At 43.6% G+C, this 20,706-nt stretch overlaps 1 protein-coding gene across 1 annotated transcript in view; it reads left to right on the forward strand.

The window, feature by feature from the left end:
• LOC141273596 (uncharacterized) overlaps positions 1 to 14,808 on the forward strand; it is a 35,632-nt gene extending 20,824 nt beyond the window's left edge. The window contains exons 2-7 of the mRNA XM_073685697.1: positions 3,420 to 3,526; positions 11,392 to 11,571; positions 11,655 to 11,778; positions 11,860 to 11,924; positions 12,136 to 12,238; positions 12,715 to 14,808. Of these exons, the coding sequence (XP_073541798.1) occupies positions 3,449 to 3,526; positions 11,392 to 11,571; positions 11,655 to 11,778; positions 11,860 to 11,924; positions 12,136 to 12,238; positions 12,715 to 14,555 (2,391 nt within the window). The 5' untranslated portion in view covers positions 3,420 to 3,448 and the 3' untranslated portion in view covers positions 14,556 to 14,808. The remainder of the gene's footprint in view (positions 1 to 3,419; positions 3,527 to 11,391; positions 11,572 to 11,654; positions 11,779 to 11,859; positions 11,925 to 12,135; positions 12,239 to 12,714) is intronic.
• The last annotated feature ends 5,898 nt before the right edge of the window (positions 14,809 to 20,706 follow it).

The following is a 20,706-nucleotide window of genomic DNA, read 5'->3' on the forward strand; positions in this document are numbered from 1 at the left end:
TACAACCTTATCTGGCAATGTGGTGTCTGACACATCATCAGACACATCCTTTTTTATTTATGATGGAGGGACTCTGAAAGTCATAAAGCCTATTTTTACAGGGACATCAGACGGCCCTTACTATTCTTAGAAGGCCAGCAGTCGGTCCTAGCTATTGTTAGAGAGCCATCAGCCGGCTATGCTTTGTTGTTCCCATTATTAACAAGTGGGTCTCCTATACTGTTATTGCATATCCAGTGACTGCAAGGGCTGTCAAAAATTTGGACGCAACCCAATACCCCTTTGAAGAGACATAGAGGAGGGTCTCAGTAAAAAAAAAATGTTCCCTTTATAAAGGAGGTCTCCTATAGTGCTAATGCCCATGCTGTGATTGCAAGGGCTGCCAAAATTTGGGAAAAATCCCATTAAGAATTTAAAGACACATGGAGCAGGGCCACAGTAACAAGGTACGACATGTTCCCATTAGAAAGGAGAGGGTCTGCTATACAGTTATAGGGTATGCAGTGAGTCCAACGGCTGACCAATTTTAGGAAAAACCCCACTAAGAATTTAAAGACACATAGAGCAGGGCCACAGTAACGACAGATTCCCATTAGAAAGAAGAGAGTCTCCCATAGTGTTGGCCTATGCAGTGAATGCAAGGGCTGCCAAAAATTTGGAGGCACTTCAATGCCCCTTGGAAGAGACGTGGAGGAGGGCCTCATAAAAAAATTACTTATATGTGATCCGTGTGACGGAGAAAACTGAGTTTTAAATACCTGGCCTGTAGGTAAGTAGTTTGACCAGCAAACTGCTGTGAATTGCTTCACTGACACACTAAAGGAAATTTTTAATGGAGGCCAGAATTGGCAGTATTTTCTGACAACGTATATGTGATCCTTTTGACGGAGAAAATACAGTTTTAATAGCTGGATTTCTAGCGCTGTAATATGGAAAGGACCTGGCTGTATTCTGCAGTGCCAACAAGCAAATGGCGCAGAAAGACAGTGTTCTCTGGATTGCTTTTTAAGCAAATAATGAGGATTAAGATCCAAAAAAAAGTATTCCTGGCCCCTGAGACCTGGGCCTTTGTATAGAAATATCTAACAGCAGCAGAAGGCAAAATTGGAATGGAGCCTCTTGTCCTATATGCACTGCAGTCTGCTATATACCCTGCCTGCCTGCCTATATACACTGCCTGCCTGATATCTCTGCAGATGGATTAGTCCTCAGAAGGACTGTTTGTTAAGATGGATATGTGTAATGTACAGATTTTCTCCCTACACTACCTAATACACGATCAAATCTCTCCCTGACACAGCAGCACCTCTCCCTACACTGTCTGATTCCGGAGTGACTGTGATGAGCATGGCGACGCCGGGTCTGATATAGACCTGATGACGCTGTGAGGCCAGCCAATCACTGTAATGCCCACAGCCAACATGGCTTCGGCATTACAGTGCATGGCAGGCAATCCCTGCATGTTCATTAGCTCTCTAAAGAGCGCCAAACATGCAGGGAGGGGACCCGAGTTGCCGCCCGAGCAACCTGGAAATACTCGGCGAGCAAGGACAATTCCTCCTGAGTGTCTGGATGCAGTGAATGACAGTTCTGCCATCCAATCTAGGAATGGCTGAGCTGTCAGTATGGTGATGGACAGCTCAGCCGTCCAATCGAGTGCTGGGGTGTGCTGAGCTGTCCGTGTCTGGAGTGACAGATTGGACGGCTAATCGGGTCCATGGTGTGCCGGGGCTTCATCCATGTGTCTTTTGTCCAGAGTAATTAACTGGCTGTTTAACCCTTTGATTGCTGCCAATTGTAGCTTTGCTCATGAGGTGTGTGCTTACTTTGTTGGTATTCTGATCTTTGCTGCTCGACCTAGGATTTGTCTTGACCATCCGTTTGCCTAGCCCTTTTGTCGTGATCCGCTACCTTCTTGGAATATTGACCTTGGATTATTTCCTAACTACACCTTTGTCTCACCCCTCTGTCTATGACGTACTCTCTTGGCTGCTTGACCTCGGACCTATTGACTACCCAGCCTCGCGGCTTGTCCGTGAGTAGTGAAAAGCGCCACCGCATGTTTGTCTTGTGACCATGTGGATAAACAAGTGAGAAAAAATATTAGACTTTGACACTTTTTATTAACTAAAGCAAAAAATCCAACATCCCGTGTCTGACAGTGTGAAAAGAATGTAAACCTTTGCTCTCAATATCTGTTCTGACCCCTTGTGCAGTAATAATTAGATGTTTCCGGTAATTGTCGGTTAGTTCACATTGGCTTGTAAGAGTTTTATCGCATTCCGTCCTATGAAACAGCTTCACCTGTGTAATGTTGGTGGGTTTTGTCTCATGAACTGCTCACCCTCAGGTTCTTCCACAACATTTCTGTAGGATTAAGGTCAGCACATTGACTTGGATATTCTAAAACTTTAAAGGGGTATTCCCATCTCTAAGATCCTATCCCAATATGTAGTAGGTGTAATAATAACAATATTAGCAAATACTATACTACATTTCTAATTGGAGGTATTTTTGATTCGCTATGCCACTTACCTCATATGCAGGCAATACAGGACCTTAGGTATCCACGGTTACGACCACTAGCAGCTAGCTAACTGTCACTTTATCAGTGGTCGTAACCATAGATACCTAAGGTCCTGCATGCCTGCACATGAGGAAAGAGACATGGTGAATCAAAAATACTATACTACATTTCTAATTGTAGGTATTTGCTAATATTATTATTATTATTATTATTACACCTACTACATATTGGGATAGGATCTTGGAGATGGGAATACCCCTTTAACTGCTGCCAATCAGTGGCCGCTAATGGTCCGCGTCACTCTTATTTCCTTCCGACGAAACTGAAAACAGAAGGAAATGAAAGTGCAGCGGTTCTGACTTCTTCTGGATGTCTGTTTTGCCCAATGGAAGTGAAAGGGAAGCAGCCATTAGAGGCCCCTGATTGGCTACAGGGCTCACTTGACTTAACAATTTCATGCCATACCTGGCACCGGAGCGGAGTACAGGCTGTTTTTATTTTATATGGGGAAGTATATTAATTGAGAAGCAGTTGTCGGAGTAGAGTACAACCCCTTTTACACTAGCCAATGTGAGAGAGGCCTTTAGTTGCTTAGAGGTTACCTTGGGTTCATTTGTGATCTCACAGAATTTTAAGCAATATCCCTTGCTCTTGGAGTGATCTTGTAATCTTCAAGGTTCACATACTTTAACATTTCATAGACATATGATAATGGATTATTTTGCTCATTTAAAAAAATGACACATTCTAATATTTTGACTTATTTGTCTGATTTGATTTTTTATCTGCTTTTAGGACTGAAAATCTCATGTAAATTTAGGTCAAACACTGTATCCCTCAAATCTTTTGATTTGTTATCTCCAGTATAAGAACTTTGTTGTTTTTTTTCTAGATATATTTTTCCTGTTTGAACCTTCAAAGATGAATAAGGAAAGATACAAGATGGTGGAGAGGATATTAAACCTCACCCTGGAGATAATCTTCCATCTTACTGGAGAGGTGAGAGGTTCTGATGTCATCACAATACATGACTATCTATGGGAATAACAGGTGATAGAGCGACATATAAAAGTTTGGGCACCCCTGGTCAAAATTACTGTTATTGTGAACAGTTAAGCAAGTTGAAGATGAAATGGGCTCTAAAAGGCCTAAAGTTAAGGATGACACATTTCCTTTGTATTTAAGGCAATATCTATCTATATAAATAAAAATGTAAATGTTTGTTTGTTCAAAATCTTAAATCTCCAAAAGTTCTTCACTGATTTCTTTGAAATTTTGACACAATGTTGCATTCGAATACACGCATGTTTTTATATACCTACTATGTTTTGATATACCAGCTGTTGGACGTAAAAGCAACACACGCTATACCCATCTGTTGGACGTAAAAGCAACACGCTATACCAAATATTTTACGATTCCATTTCAATGTTTCCGATAAAGTTGCAGACACTCCTTGATGCTACAATGCCCTGCACTATCCAATCATTTTTTGGCACAGTGCCGATGGATATCACTTCAACCTTAAAGAAGTTGTCCACTACTTTTGACATTGATGCCCTATTCTTAAGATAGGGCATCAATGTGTGATCGGCCGGGATCCCACACGCGGCACCCCCGGGATTTCCATCTAAATCACGTATTTCAGAGATTCACACGGAAACCCCGATGTAAGCGCAGAGCGCAGGATAAATGTGATTAGAGACCTACTGCGATGTTCGGGAGGCAGAATGAACAAATCAACAGCAGGTGAAGAATTGTTTTTATTTATTTTTTACGCTGTTCCTCGTGCGGTATAAGTGATTAGACGACTTTATTCTCCGGGTCGGTGCGATTACAGCGATACCAGATTTAGATCTGATTTTTATGATTGGCAGCTGTCGCACACTAAAAGACGGGGGTTTTTTTGCAAAAAGTAGTTTTTGCATCGCCATATATATTATGATAGCTATAATTTTTCTATATTTCGGCCGACATAGCCATGTAAAGGCTTGTTTTTTGCGGGACGAGTTGACGTTTTTATTGGTACCATTTTCGGGCATGTGACATTTTTTAATCGCTTTCGATTTCGATTTTTGGGAGGCACAATAAACAAAAACCAACTATTCAGGAATTGTTTTTTTTATGCCGTTCCGCGTGTGATAAAATTGATAAGGCAGCTTTATTCTTCGGGTCAGTACGATTACAGCAATACCACATTTATATCTTTTTTTTATGTTTTGGCGCTTTTATATAATAAAAACTATTTTATAGAAAGAATTTTTTTTGCATCGCTTTCTTCTGAGAGCTATAATTTTTTAAATTTTTCGGCTGATGGAGCTGTATGGCGGCTTGTTTTTTTGCGGGACAAGATGATGTTTTCAGCGGTACCATTTTTATTTACATTAGTCTTTTTGATCGCGTTTTATTCCACTTTTTGTTCAGCTGTATGATGTTAAAGCACCATTTTTTGCTTTCTTTTTTATTTTATTTTTTTTTACAATGTTCACTAAAGGGGTTAACTAGTGGGACAGTTTAATAGGTCAGGTTGTTCTGGACGTGGCAATGCCAAATATGTGTACTTTTATTGTTTATTTTTTTTCCGAATATTTATTTATGGGTACAATATAATATATTTTTTTATTTTTTTAAACTATTTTTACTACTTTTTTTTTTCACTTTTTTACTATGGGACTTTCACTTTTAGCAGTCTGATTGCAGTTATAGCAGTAAAGGATCACTGCTATCACCTCATATTTGTCAGTTCTGCACTGGCACAAGTTAGTTTGATAATGCACTGCGCATGATCAAACTAACTTGCTGGTCGCCTAGTGACCATGATGTTGTCATCGCAACGATCTGGACGCCGCGATAGTCCGATCCAAGAGCAGAGGGGCTTTTGTCCCTCTGCTCGCTTGCTAAATGCTGCTTGCACATAACATGCTGGAGGAAACTTAACACTTTCAATTCACTGACGGCCAATAGCCTCAGGAAAACATATCTCCCCTGCACCACTTTACCAGTGACTTCTCGCGAAAATAGAAGATCAGCAAAAAGTTAATTTTATTTCAGTTCTTCAATACAAAAAGTGAAACTCTTATATTATATAGCGTCATTACACACAGAGGAATCTATTATATAGAGTCATTACACACAGAGGGATCTATTATGTAGAGTCATTACACACAGAGGGATCTATTATATAGAGTCATTACACACAGAGGGATCTATTATATAGAGTCATTACACGCAGAGGGATCTATTATATAGAGTCATTACACGCAGAGGGATCTATTCTATAGAGTCATTACACACAGAGGGATCTATTATATAGAGTCATTACACACAGAGGGATCTATTATATAGTCATTACACGCAGAGGGATCTATTATATAGAGTCATTACACGCAGAGGGATCTATTTCACGTGTTTATTTCTGTTAATGTTGATGATTATGGCTTACAGCCAATGAAAACACAAAAGTTATTATCTCAGTAAATTAGAATACTTTATAACAACAGCTTGAAAAATTATTTTAAAATCCGAAATGTTGTCCTACTGAAATGTCTGTTCAGTAAATGCCCTCAATACTTGGTCGGGCTCCTTGTGCATCCATTACTGCATCAATGCGGCAATGTGGCATGGAGGCGATCAGCCTGTGGCCCTGCTGAGGGGTTATGGAAGCCCAGGTGGCTTTGATAGCAGCCTTCAGCTCGTCTGCATTGTTGGCTCTGGGGTCTCATCTTCCTCTTGACAATACCCCATAGATTCTCTATAATAGATTCTCTATGGGGTTAAGGTCAGGCGAGTTTGCTGCCAATCAAGCACAGTGATACTGTTGTGTGTAAACCAGGTATTGGTACTTTTGGCCGTGTGGACAGGGGCCAAGTCCTGCTGGAGAATGACATTTCCATCTCCAAAAAGCTTGTCGGCAGAGGGAAGCATGAAGTGCTGTAAAATGTCCTGGTAGACGGTTGCGCTGACTTTGGTCTTGATAAAACACAGTGGACCTCCACCAGCAGATGACATGGCCCCCCAAACCATCACTGATTGTGGAAACTTCACACTAGACCTCCAGCAGCTTGGATTGTGGCCTCTCCACTCTTCCTCCAGACTCTGGGATCTTGATTTCCAAATGAAATGCAAAATTTACTTTCATCTGAAAACAACACCTTAGACCACTGAGAACAGTCCAGGTCTTTTTCTCCTTGGCCCAGGTAAGATGCTTCTGGCGTTGTCTATTGGTCATGAGTGGCTTGACACAAGGAATGTGACACTTGTAGCCGATGTCCTGGATACGTCTGTGTGTGGTGGCTCTTGAAGCAATGACTCCAGCAGCAGTCCACTCCTTGTGAATCTCCCACAAATTTTTGAATGGCCTTTTATTAACAATCCTTTCAAGGCTGCGGTTATCCCGGTTGTTTGTGCACCTTTTTTTACCACACTCTTTCCTTCCACTCAACTTTCCATTAATATGATGGGATACAGCACTCTGTGAACAGCCAGCTTCTTTAGCAATGACCTTCTGTGGCTTACCCTCCTTGTGGAGTGTGTCAATGACTGCCTTCTGGACATCTGTCAAGTCAGCAGTCTTCCCCCTGATTGTGGAGCCTACTGAAAAAGACTAATGCTTTTTAAATGCTTAGGAAGCCTTTGCAGGTGTTTTTTGTTAATTATTCTAATTTACAGAGATAATGATCAGTAAATCATCAACATTAACAGAAATAAACACGTGAAATAGATCACTCTGTCTGTAATGACTCTATATAATAGATCCCTCTGTGTGTAATGACTCTATATAATAGATCCCTCTGTGTGTAATGACTCTATATAATAGATCACTCTGTGGGTAATGACTCTATATAACATATGAGTTTCACTTTTTGGATTGAAGAACTGAAATAAATTAACTTTTTGATGATATTCTAATTGTGTGTGTGTGTGTGTGTGAGTGTGAGTGTGATATATACACTGCTCAAAAAAATAAAGGGAACACTCAAATAACGCATCCTAGATCTGAATGAATGAAATATTCTCATTGAATACTTTGTTCTGTATAAAGTTGAATGTGCTGACAACAAAATCACACAAAAATCATCAATGGAAATCAAATTTATTAACCAATGAAGGCCTGGATTTGGAGTCCCCCCCAAAATTAAAGTGGAAAAACACACTACAGGCTGATCCAACTTTGATGTAATGTCCTTAAAACAAGTCAAAATGAGGCTCAGTATTGTGTGTGGCCTCCACGTGCCTGTATGACCTCCCTACAACGCCTGGGCATGCTCCTGATGAAGTTGTGGATGGTCTCCTGTGGGATCTCCTCCCAGACCTGGACTAAAGCATCCGCCAACTCCTGGACAGTCTGTGGTGCAACGTGACATTGGTGGATGGAGCGAGACATGATGTCCCAGATGTGCTCAATCGGATTCAGGTCTGGGGAACGGGCGGGCCAGTCCATAGCTTCAATGCCTTCATCTTGCAGGAACTGCTGACACACTCCAGCCACATGAGGTCTGGCATTGCCCTGCGTTAGGAGGAACCGAGGGCCAACCGCACCAGCATGTGGTCTTACAAGGGGTCTGAGGATCTCATCTCGGTACCTAATGGCAGTCAGGCTACCTCTGGCGAGCACATGGAGGGCTGTGCGGCCCTCCAAAGAAATGCCTCCCCACGCCATTACTGACCCACTGCCAAACCGGTCATGCTGAAGGATGTTGCAGGCAGCAGATCGCTCTCCACGGCGTCTCCAGACTCTGTCACGTCTGTCACATGTGCTCAGTGTGAACCTGCTTTCATCTGTGAAGAGCACCAGCGACTTTGCCAATCCTGGTGTTCTGTGGCAAATGCCAAGCGTCCTGCACGGTGTTGGGCTGGGAGCACAACCCCCATCTGAGGACATCGGGTCCTCATACCACCCTCATGGAATCAGTTTCTAACCGTTTGTGCAGACACATGCACATTTGTGGCCTGCTGGAAGTCATTTTGCAGGGCTCAGGCAGTGCTCCTCCTGTTCCTCCTTGCACAAAGGCGGAGGTAGCGGTCCTGCTGCTGGGTTGTTGCCCTCCTACGGCCCCCTCCACGTCTCCTGGTGTACTGGCTTGTCTCCTGGTAGCGCCTCCAGCCTCTGGACACTAGGCTGACAGACACAGCAAACCTTCTTGCCCCAGCTCGCATTGATGTGCCATCCTGGATGAGCTGCACTACCTGAGCAACTTCTGTGGGTTGTAGAGTTCGTCTCATGCTACCACGAGTGTGAAAGCACAACCAGCATTCAAAAGTGACCAAAATATCAGCCAGAAAGCTTTGGTACTGAGATGTGGTCTGTGGTCCCCACCTGCTGAACCGCTCCTTTATTGAGGGTGTCTTGATAATTGCCAATAATTTCCATCTATTGTCTATTCCATTTGCACAACAGCATGTGAAATTATTGTCAATCAGTGTTGCTTCCTAAGTGGACAGTTTAATTTCACAGAAGTTTGATTTACCTGGAGTTATATTCTGTTGTGTAAGTGTTCCCTTTATTTTTTGAGCAGTGTATGTGTATATATATATATATATATATATATATATATATATATATATATTAGTACAGACCAAAAGTTTGGACACACCTTCTCATTTAAAGATTTTTCTGTATTTTCATGACTTTGAAAATTGTACATTCACACTGAAGGCATCAAAACTATGAATTAACACGTGGAATTATATACTTAACAAAAAAGTCTGAAACTACTGAAAATATGTCTTATATTCTAGGTTCTACAAAGTAGCCACCTTTTGCTTTGATGACTGCTTTGCACACTCTTGGCATTCTCTTGATGAGCTTCAAGAGGTAGTCACCGGAAATGGTCTTCCAAAAATTTTGAAGGAGTTCCCAGAGATGCTTAGCACTTGTTGGCCCTTTTGCCTTTACTCTGCTGTCCAGCTCACCCCAAACCATCTCGATTGGGTTCAGGTCTGGTGACTGTGGAGGCCAGGTCATCTGGTGTAGCTCCCCATCACTCTCTTTCTTGGTCAAATAGCCCTTACACAGCCTGGAGGTGTGTTTGGGGTCGTTGTCCTGTTGAAAAATAAATGATGGTCCAACTAAACGCCAACCGGATGGAATAGCATGCCGCTGCAAGATGCTGTGGTAGCCATGCTGGTTCAGTATGCCTTCAATTTTGAATAAATCCCCAACAGTGTCACCAGCAAAGCCCCCCCACACCATCACACCTCCTCCTCCATGCTTCACGGTGGGAACCAGGCATGTAGAGTCCATCCGTTCACCTTTTCTGCGTCGCAGAAAGACACGGTGGTTGGAACCAAAGATTTCAAATTTGGACTCATCAGACCAAAGCACAGATTTCCACTGGTCTAATGTCCATTCCTTGTGTTCTTTAGCCCAAACAAGTCTCTTCTGCTTGTTGCCTGTCCTTAGCAGTGGTTTCCTAGCAGCTATTTTACCATGAAGGCCTGCTGCACAAAGTCTCCTCTTAACAGTTGTTGAAGAGATGTGTCTGCTGCTAGAACTCTGTGTGGTATTGACCTGGTCTCTAATCTGAGCTGCTGTTAACCTGCGATTTCTGAGGCTGGTGACTCGGATAAACTTATCCTCAGAAGCAGAGGTGACTCTTGGTCTTCCTTTCCTGGGGCGATCCTCATGTGAGCCAGTTTCTTTGTAGCGCTTGATGGTTTTTGCAACTGCACTTGGGGACACATTCAAAGTTTGCCCAATTTTTCGGACTGACCGACCTTCATTTCTTGAAGTAATGATGGCCACTCGTTTTTCTTTACTTACCTGCTTTTTTCTTGCCATAATACAAATTCTAATAGTCTATTCAGTAGGACTATCAGCTGTGTATCCATCAGACTTCTGCACAACACAACTGATGGTCCCAACCCCATTTATAAGGCAAGAAATCCCACTTATTAAACCTGACAGGGCACACCTGTGAAGTGAAAACAATTTCCGGTGACTACCTCTTGAAGCTCATCAAGAGAATGCCAAGAGCGTGCAAAGCAGTCATCAAAGCAAAAGGTGGCTACTTTGAAGAACCTTGAATATAAGACATATTTTCAGTTGTTTCACACTTTTTTGTTCAGTATATAATTCCACATGTGGTAATTCATAGTTTTGATGCCTTCAGTGTGAATGTACAATTTTCATAGTCATGAAAATACAGAAAAATCTTTAAATGAGAAGGTGTGTCCAAACTTTTGGTGTGTGTGTGTGTGTGTGTGTGTGTGTGTGTGTGTGTATGTGTATGTATATGTGTATGTATATGTGTATGTATGTATATATATATATATATATATATAAATATATGTGTCATCTTTAACTTTAGGCCTTTTATAGATCATTTATTGTTCAACTTGCTTAACTGTTAACAATAACAGTTATTTTGACCAGGGGTGCTCAAACTTTTACATGCCACTATGCCCGGAGAGGTTCTGATGTCATCAAATGACATCATTATCTATGGGAATAACAGGTGATATGACCGGAGAGGTGAGAGGTTCTGATGTCATCACATGACATCATTATCTATGGGAATAACAGGTGATATGACCGGAGAGGTGAGAGGTTGTGATGTCATCACATGACATCATTATCTATGGGAATAACAGGTGATATGACCGGAGAGGTGAGAGGTTGTGATGTCATCACATGACATCATTATCTATGGGAATAACAGGTGATATGACCGGAGAGGTGAGAGGTTGTGATGTCATCACATGACATCATTATCTATGGGAATAACAGGTGATATGACCGGAGAGGTGAGAGGTTGTGATGTCATCACATGACATCATTATCTATGGGAATAACAGGTGATATGACCGGAGAGGTGATGGACTCTGGGAATGTCTGTAGTGATTATTAATGTCTCCACACTCAGGATTACACAGTAGTGAAGAAGACCTCTAGTGATCGCTGTCAGGACCCTGTGTCTGAAGGACGGGGAGGAACCCTGAGCCCAATCCCGGGGCCTCCACCTCACCCCCGGATACATGAGGACATCAATGACCAGAAGATCCTAGAACTCACCAACAAGATGATTGAGCTGCTGACTGGAGAGGTGACACTGCTGGGAATGCTGGGACATTATACAGGACGGCACTGGAGGATTCTGGGTGATGACGGTATCATTGTGTGTGTCAGGTTCCTATAAGGTGTCAGGACGTCACCGTCTATTTCTCCATGGAGGAGTGGGAGTATCTAGAAGGACACAAGGATCGGTACAAGGAGGTGATGATGGAGGAGCACCGGCCCCGCACATCACCAGGTAATAGACAGGACTAAATCCACACGGCTTCTCATTCTCTGTATGTAATAATGATGTCAGTCCTGTCTGTGTCTCCTGCAGGTCTCTCCAGTAAGAGGACAACCCCAGAGAGATGTCCCGCTCCTCCTCCTGCACAGGACCATCAGGTAGATGGAGATCTCCCCTATGATGTGTAGACGGCTGTGACCTCCTTGTGTTCAGTCTTGTCTTCTCCAGTATTAGATGTTTTATACTTGTGTAATGAGAGCGGTGGAGACGGCAGGATCACAGCTGACCACAGACATGGCCGGATCTTCTCACCATTATTCCCGGGAACTTCTCCAATCATCGGGGACTTTTACAATATTTGTTTTGCAGCTTTTGGATCCGGATAAAGATCTGAACAATATTAATGCTCCAGAGAGAAATGTGAGGGGCGATCAGCGGTGTAAAGAGGAGCCTCCTACAGATAACCGCCCAGGTGAGTGGTGACTGCGTGATAAGAAGAGAAGTCACAGATTCCTTTTCTTCTTTTCTAAATAAAATCAATACCTAGTGTCCTATTTCCTATTATCCAGTCAGTATGGTTGAGTCCCAGAAATGTGAAATTAATGAAACTGGGGATGAGTGGTTTCTGTTCTGCTTAAGTCATTTCATCAGGGGAATGTAAAGGACATGAGCTTTGAAAATAGGAAAAAGGATACAGCATTTCCAGAATTCTGCCTTTGTTTTTGTATAGATTTGTAGAATCTTTTTGAATCCCAAGGAGATATGTGCTTTGTTGTACATTTCTGTTGCTGCTTCCTCCATCCTTATAGAGTCTTTAGACACTCCGTTTTTGGCATCGTACAGCATTATTCCACTTACATGGCCATATGTAGGACAAACATGGACACTGCTCATGTGGTACCAACTGTGAGACTATAATCCATATTCTTAACTAATTTTCTATGTGATTTTCCCCTTCGAATTGTAGAGGAGTCGTTTTGGTAAGGCAATCATTGGTAAGACAAACGATACTGAGTTTACCAGAGAAAAACAGGTTTTTAATGTCGTTTAAAATTTACAAAATCTGTTTTTTGACAGATGATTGTGGTCTTATACAGCACCCATATGAAGAGCATCCCATTATCGCAGATTTACCTTCAGCCCTTTACATTCAAGATCTGTCATCTGATGCCTTTAAGCATGTCCTATCTCCTGATTCACCACTAAATGTTGAGCAAAATGAAAGTCATGTACCGGGTGTTAAATGTGAAAGAACTCACACAGGGGAGAAGCCGTATTCATGTTCAGAATGTGGGAAATGTTTTACTGAGAATTCGTCTCTAATTGACCATCAGAAAAGTCACACAGAGGTGAAGTCAATATTATGTTTAGAATATGGTAAATGTTTTACCCATAAATCAGATCTTATTACACATAAAATAATTCATACTGGAAAGAAGCCATTTTCTTGTACCCTATGTGGAAAGTCTTTTAGACAAAAGACAACTCTAACTGTACATCAGCGAATTCACACAGGGGAAAAACCATTTTCATGTTCAGAATGTGGGAAATGTTTTACTTCGAAAACATGTCTTGTTAATCATGAGAGAATTCACACTGGGGAGAAGCCATTTTCTTGCACCATGTGTGGAAAGTGTTTTAGGCAAAAGGCAACTCTAATTGTACATCAAAGAACTCACACAGGGGAGAAGCCGTTTTCATGTTCAAAATGTGAGAAATGTTTTACATGGAAATCACAGCTAGTTAAACATAAAAGAATACACACAGGGGAGAAGCCATTTTCTTGCACCATGTGTGGAAAGGGTTTTAGACAAAAGTCAGCTCTAATTGTACATCGAATAAGTCACACGGGAAAACCATTTTCATGTCAGGAATGTGGGAAATATTTTTTGCAGAAATCAAAGCTTTTAAAACATCAAAGAAATCACACAGGGGAGAAGCCAATTCCATGTTCAGAATGTGGAAAATGTTTTAATTATAAATCGCAGCTTGATGTACATCTAAAAACGCACACGGGGGAGAAGCCATTTTCTTGTTCAGAATGTGGAAAAGGCTTCATTCACAAATACAATTTTGTTAGACATATGAGAATTCACACAGAGGTGAAGCCATTTTCATGTAATCTATGCGGGAAATCTTTTACTCAGAATTCATATCTGATTGACCATCAGAAAACTCACACAGGGATTAACACAATTTTATGTTTACAATGTGGGAAATGGTATAGCAGTAAATCAAGTCTTGATGTACATGTAAGAACTCATCACAAAGGGGAGAAGCCGTACTCGTGTCCAGAATGTGAGAAATGTTTTCCTCGGAAATCAGAGCTTGTTAGACATCAAAAAGTTCACACAGGGGAGAAGCCATTTTCATGTTCGGAATGTGAGAAATCTTTTACCCATAAATCAGGTCTTGTAAGACATCAAATAATTCACACAGGGGAAAAGCCATTCTTATGTACCATATGTGGAAAGTGCTTTAACCAAAAGTCATCATTAATATCACATCAGATATCTCACACAGGAAAACCATTTTCATGTCCAGAATGTGGAAAATGTTTTACTTTGGAATCACAGCTTGATGTACATAAAAAATCTCACACAGGGGAGAAGCCATTCTCATGTTCAGAATGTGCAAAATGCTTTGTTCACAAATCAGCTCTTGTTAGACATCTGAGAATTCACACTGGGGAGAAGCCATTTTCATGTACTGTATGTGGAAAGTCTTATCAGCGAAAGTCAATTCTAATTGCACATCAGAGAACTCACACAGAAAAAACATGTCCATAAATCAAGTGTTTGTGGACACCAGTGAACTCGCACAGGGAAGCAGACTTTTTTTTTCATTGAGAAACAGTGCAAGAAATAATACAACGGTCACTTTCAAGATAAAGTCGCACGTCATACAAAAGAAATGACTGTTTTGTATGCAGTTGTCAATAAACCGTTAACAGCAAACAGAATCCAGAGAACATCAATATATCAACCATGTGCATAGAATCATTAATGTATAACTGTATCCTAAAACTTGTTACCAATTAATAAGTTTTTGCATTAAAACTTATATATGAGCTTGTCTTTTCTTTCCTTTTGATTGGACGATATTGCCTCAGAACATGGAGAGGTAAGAGACATCTGGTTGGCATATTTTGTATAAATATACGACTTTGTAAAAAAAAATGTAGCTAACGTCCTATTTTTTAAAAATTATAGTTAGTTTTGCGTACTAGGAAAAGAGTCTGAGAGTGAATGTTGACGTTTCCACTGTGCTTCGTCAAGAAGAATCAGTAGTTATATCCCAGGGGGTAGCTTGTACTGGAAATCTTGCTACCTCCGAAAGAAGGTGTCCAAAAGACACAAATACTGTGACAAGATAATATCTGATTATTATTATTATTATTATTATTTATTTTTGGAGCACCATTGGTCCCATGGTGCTGTACATGTGAAGAGTGGTTACATACAAAGTACGAATATACTGTAGATTAGAATGAACAAAGTAACAATAACAGACTTGTACAGTGGGGAGAGGGCCATACCCTTTTGGGGTTACAGTTTACAGGATAATGAGGAAGGAGACTGGTTTGGGGTTGCGGCAACTCCGATGGTGGTGAGGTGGCAGCAGGGTCATTGCAGACTGTTGCTTTCTTGAAGAGATGGGTTTTCAAGTTCAGTCTGAAAGTTCCAAATGTGGTGGAGAATCGGACGTGTTGGGGCACAGAATTCCAGAGGAATCACTACAGCAGGCCCAGGACTGGGATCACTACAGCAGGCCCAGGACTGGGATCACTACAGCAGGCCCAGGACTGGGATCACTACAGCAGGCCCAGGGCTGGGATCACTACAGCAGGCCCAGGACTGGGATCACTACAGCAGGACTGGGATGACTACAGCAGGCCCAGGACTGGGATGACTACAGCAGGCCCAGGACTGGGATGACTACAGCAGGCCCAGGACTGGGATGACTACAGCAGGCCCAGGACTGGGATGACTACAGCAGGCCCAGGACTGGGATGACTACAGCAGGCCCAGGACTGGGATGACTACAGCAGGCCCAGGACTGGGATCACCACAGCAGGCCCAGGACTGGGATCACTACAGCAGGCCCAGGACTGGGATCACTACAGCAGGACTGGGATCACTACAGCAGGCCCAGGACTGGGATCACTACAGCAGGCCCAGGACTGGGATCACTACAGCAGGCCCAGGACTGGGATCACTACAGCAGGACTGGGATCACTACAGCAGGACTGGGATCACTACAGCAGGCCCAGGACTGGGATCACTACAGCATGCCCAGGACTGGGATCACTACAGCAGGCCCAGGACTGGGATCACTACAGCAGGCCCAGGACTGGAATCACTACAGCAGGCCCAGGACTGGGATCACTGCAGCAGGCCCAGGTCTAGGTCACTACAGCAGGACTGAGATCACTACAGCAGGCCCAGGACTGTGATCACTACAGCAGGCACAGGGCTGGGATCACTACAGCAGGCCCAGGACTAGGATCACTACAGCAGGCCCAGGACTGGGATGACTACAGCAGGCCCAGGACTGGGATCACTACAGCAGGACTGGGATGACTACAGCAGGCCCAGGACTGGGATCACTACAGCAGGCTCAGGACTGGGATCACTACAGCAGGCCCAGGACTGAGATCACTACAGCAGGCCCAGGGCTGGGATCACTACAGCAGGCCCAGGACTGGGATCACTGCAGCAGGACTGGGATCACTACAGCAGGCCCAGGACTGGGATCACTACAGCAGGACTGGGATCACTACAGCAGGCCCAGGACTGGGCTGACTACAGCAGGCCCAGGACTGGGATCACTACAGCAGGCTCAGGACTGGGATCACTACAGCAGGCCCAGGACTGGGATCACTACAGCAGGCCCAGGACTGGGATCACTACAGCAGGCCCAGGACTAGGATCACTACAGCAGGACTGGGATCACTACAGCAGCCCCAGGACTGGGATCACTACAGCAGGCCCAGGACTAGGATCACTACAGCGGGACTGGGATCACTACAGCAGGCCCAGGACTAGGATCACTACAGCGGGACTGGGATCACTACAGCAGGCCCAGGACTGGGATCACTACAGCAGGTCCAGGACTAGGATCACTACAGCGGGACTGGGATCACTACAGCAGGCCCAGGACTGGGATCACTACAGCAGGTCCAGGACTCAGATCACTACAGAAGGTCCAGGACTAGGATCACTACAGCGGGACTGGGATCACTACAGCAGGCCCAGGACTGGGATCACTACAGCAGGCCCAGGACTGGGATCACTACAGCAGGACTGGAATCACTACAGAAGGCCCAGGACTGTGATCACTACAGCAGACCTAGTACTAGGATCACTACAGCAGGCCCAGGACTGTGATCACTACAGCAGGCCCAGGACTGTGATCACTACAGCAGGCCCATGACTAGGATCACTACAGCAGGCCCAGGACTAGGATCACTACAGCAGGCCCAGGACTAGAATCACTACAGCAGGCCCAGGACTGGGATCACTACAGCAGGCCCAGGACTGGGATCACTACAGCAGGCCCAGGACTGGGATCACTACAGCAGGCCCAGGACTGGGATCACTACAGCAGGCGCAGAACTGGTATCACTACAGCAGGATTGGGATCACTACAGCAGGACTGGGATCACTACAGCAGGCCCAGGACTGGGATCACTACAGCAGGCCCAGGACTGGGATCACTACAGCAGACCCAGGACTGGGATCACTATAGCAGGCCCAGGACTAGAATCACTACAGCAGGAATGGGATCACGACAGCAGGACTGGAATCACTACAGCAGGCCCAAGACTGTGATCACTGCAGCAGACCTAGGACTAGGATCACTACAGCAGGACTGGAATCACTACAGCAGGCCCAGGACTAGGATCACTACAGCAGGACTAGGATCACTACAGCAGGCCCAGGACTAGGATCACTACAGCAGGCACAGGACTTGGATCACTACAGCAGGCCCAGGACTGGGATTACTACAGCAGGCCCAGGACTTGGATCACTACAGCAGGCCCAGGACTTGGATCACTACAGCAGGCCCAGGACTGGGATTACTACAGCAGGCCCAGGACTGGGATGAGCACAGCAGGCCCAGGACCGGGATCACTGCAGAAGGACTGGGATCACCACAGCAGGCCCAGGACTGTGATCACTACAGGAGGCCCAGGACTAGAATCACTACAGCAGGACTGGGATCACCACAGCAGGCCCAGGACAGTGATCACTACAGCAGGACGTTGATCCTAGCAACCAGGAAAATGGCTGCTGTGCGAAGGAGGGAGATAGGAGTGCAGCAAAAGCCAGTCAGCTGTTTGTGGTAGAGGATTATATAATTAGGCGGACAGACAGGGTAATCTGCTGCCGAGACTGTAAATATTGATCAAGGTGCTCAGGTTGGAAATATGGCTGATCGGGTACACAGATTGATGGGAGGCGCTGGGGAAAACCAATGACACAGAAGGAGGTGGAAGGTCCTTAAGCCCTTTACCCCCAAAGGTGGTTTGCACATTAAGGACCAGGTTAATTTTTACAATTCTGACCACTGTCACTTTATGAGGTAATAACACTGGAATGTTTCAACCGATCCCACTGATTCTGAGATTGTTTTTTCATGACATATTGTACTTCATGATGGTGGTAAAAAATTTTCGATATGACTTGCGTTACTTTGTGAAAAAATCGGAAATTTGGCGAAAATTTAGCAAGTTTCAAACTTTTAATTTTTATGCCCTTAAATCAGAGAGATATGTCACACAAAATAGTTAATAAATAACATTTCCCACATGTCTACTTTACATCAGCACAATTTTGGAACCAAATTTTTTTTTGATAGGAAGTTATAGGGGTTAAAATTTGACCAGCGATTTCTAATTTTTCCAACAATTTACAAAACCTTTTTTTTAGGGACCACATCACATTTGAAGTCACTTTGAGAGGTCTTTATGACAGAAAATACCCAAAAGTGACACCATTCTAAAAACTGCACCCCTCAAGGTGCGCGAAACCACATTCAAGAAGTTTATTAACCCTTCTGGTGCTTCACAGGAATTTTTGGAATGTGGAAGAAAACTATGAACATTTAACTTTTTTTAACAAAAATTTTACATTAGACCCAAATTTTTTTATTTTCGTAACGGTAACAGGAAAAAATGGACCACAAAATTGTTTTGCAATTTCTCTTGAGCATTCACATTTTTCCCACAAAAATGTTTTTCAGCCCCCAATTTTGCATTTTCATAAGGGTAACAGGAGAAATTGCACCATACCATTTGTTGTGCGATTTCTCCTGAGTACGCCAATACCCTATATATGGTGGAAAACCACTATTTGGGCGCACGACAGGGTTCAGAAGGGAAGAAGCGCCCATTGACATTTTAAATGTAAAATTTGTTTGAATAATTAGCGAACGCAAAGTTGCGTTTGGGGAGCCCCTGATGTGTCTAAACAGTGGAAACCGTCCACTTGTGACCCCATTTTGGAAACTAGACCCCTCTAGATGTGTGATGAGCACCCTGAACCCCCAGGTTCTTCACAGAAGTTTATAACATAGAGCAAGGAACATAAAAGGATCAAACTTTTTCTACAAAAATGATCTTTTAGCCCCAAATTTTTTATTTTCACAAGGGTAAGAGGAGGAAATGGACCCCAAAAACTGTTGTGAAATTTCTCCTGAGTACGCTAATGCGCAATATGTGGGGGAAAAAACACTGTTTGTGCGCACGGCAGGGCTCGGAAGGGAAAGAGCACTGTGTGACTTTTTGAACACAAAATTGGCTGGAATCCAGAGCGGACGCCATGTCGCGTTTGGAGAGCCCCTGATGTGCCTAAACAATGGAAACACCTCGTAAGTTACGCCATTTTGGAAATTACACCCCTCAAGGATTTTATCAAGGGGTATAGTGAACATTTTGAACCCAGAGGTACGACACACAATTTGATAGCATTAGGTCATCATATTGAATAAGTTGTCATTAGTCTTGAGTGCAAGTGCTCGCTACTTGAGTTTGCATCGGGTACTCGGGTATGCACCAAGTATCGCGGGTGCTCGAGTGACATGCTCGAGTTCCCGTCCCGCATATATCATGGTTATTAGACACCCCCAATAAAACATGCGGGGATTGCTCATGTATGGCAGGCAATCCCCGCATGATTTTTTTGGCTCTATAACAGCGGGGCGGGGAGTTGAGCATGTCACTCGGGCACCCGCGATACCTGATGCAAACTCAAGTAGCAAGCACTTGTGCTCAACACTAGTCACCATATTGTCATCATTTTTTTTCTTTACTTTTGAAAAAATCCCAACCCTAACACAACCCTACTCCTCACCGTAATCCTAATCCAAACCCTAACACAACCCTAACCCTATCGCGAGGTATCCATTCTCTATAATGAGGCAGCAGAGTTACTCTGGACTCCGACTGGCCTGTGTTTAGCTGTTTCCTTTTTTCAAGAGGTTCACAAAACTGTCCGACGGCACTTTTATGCACGCCTAATAAAAAGACGGACACCGAGGGATCACAGGCCAGACGATGTCCACAGTGCCTCCATCTGCCTCATTACAGGGAATCTTTCGCTGGGGGTTCCGTCTGAATCACGTATTTCAGAGATTTACACGGAAACTCCGGTGTAAGCGCTCAGCGCAGAGCGCAGGATAAATGTGACCCGAGCCTTACTGCGATGTTCGGGAGGCAGAATGAACAAATCGGCAGCAGGTGAAGAATTGGTTTTATTTATTTTTTACACTGTTCCTTGTGTGGTTTAAGTGATTAGACGACTTTATTCTTCGGGTCGGTGCGATTACAGCGATACCAGATTTATATCGGGTTTTTATGTTTGGCAGCTGTCACACACGAAAAGAAGCTTTTTTTTGCAAAAACTAGTTTTTGCATCGCCATATTTTGAGAGCTAT

Source organism: Phyllobates terribilis, unplaced genomic scaffold, assembly GCF_046119375.1.
Source record: "Phyllobates terribilis strain yellow unplaced genomic scaffold, ASM4611937v1 Scaffold_1__5_contigs__length_1240528914, whole genome shotgun sequence".
NCBI lineage: Eukaryota > Metazoa > Chordata > Amphibia > Anura > Dendrobatidae > Phyllobates > Phyllobates terribilis.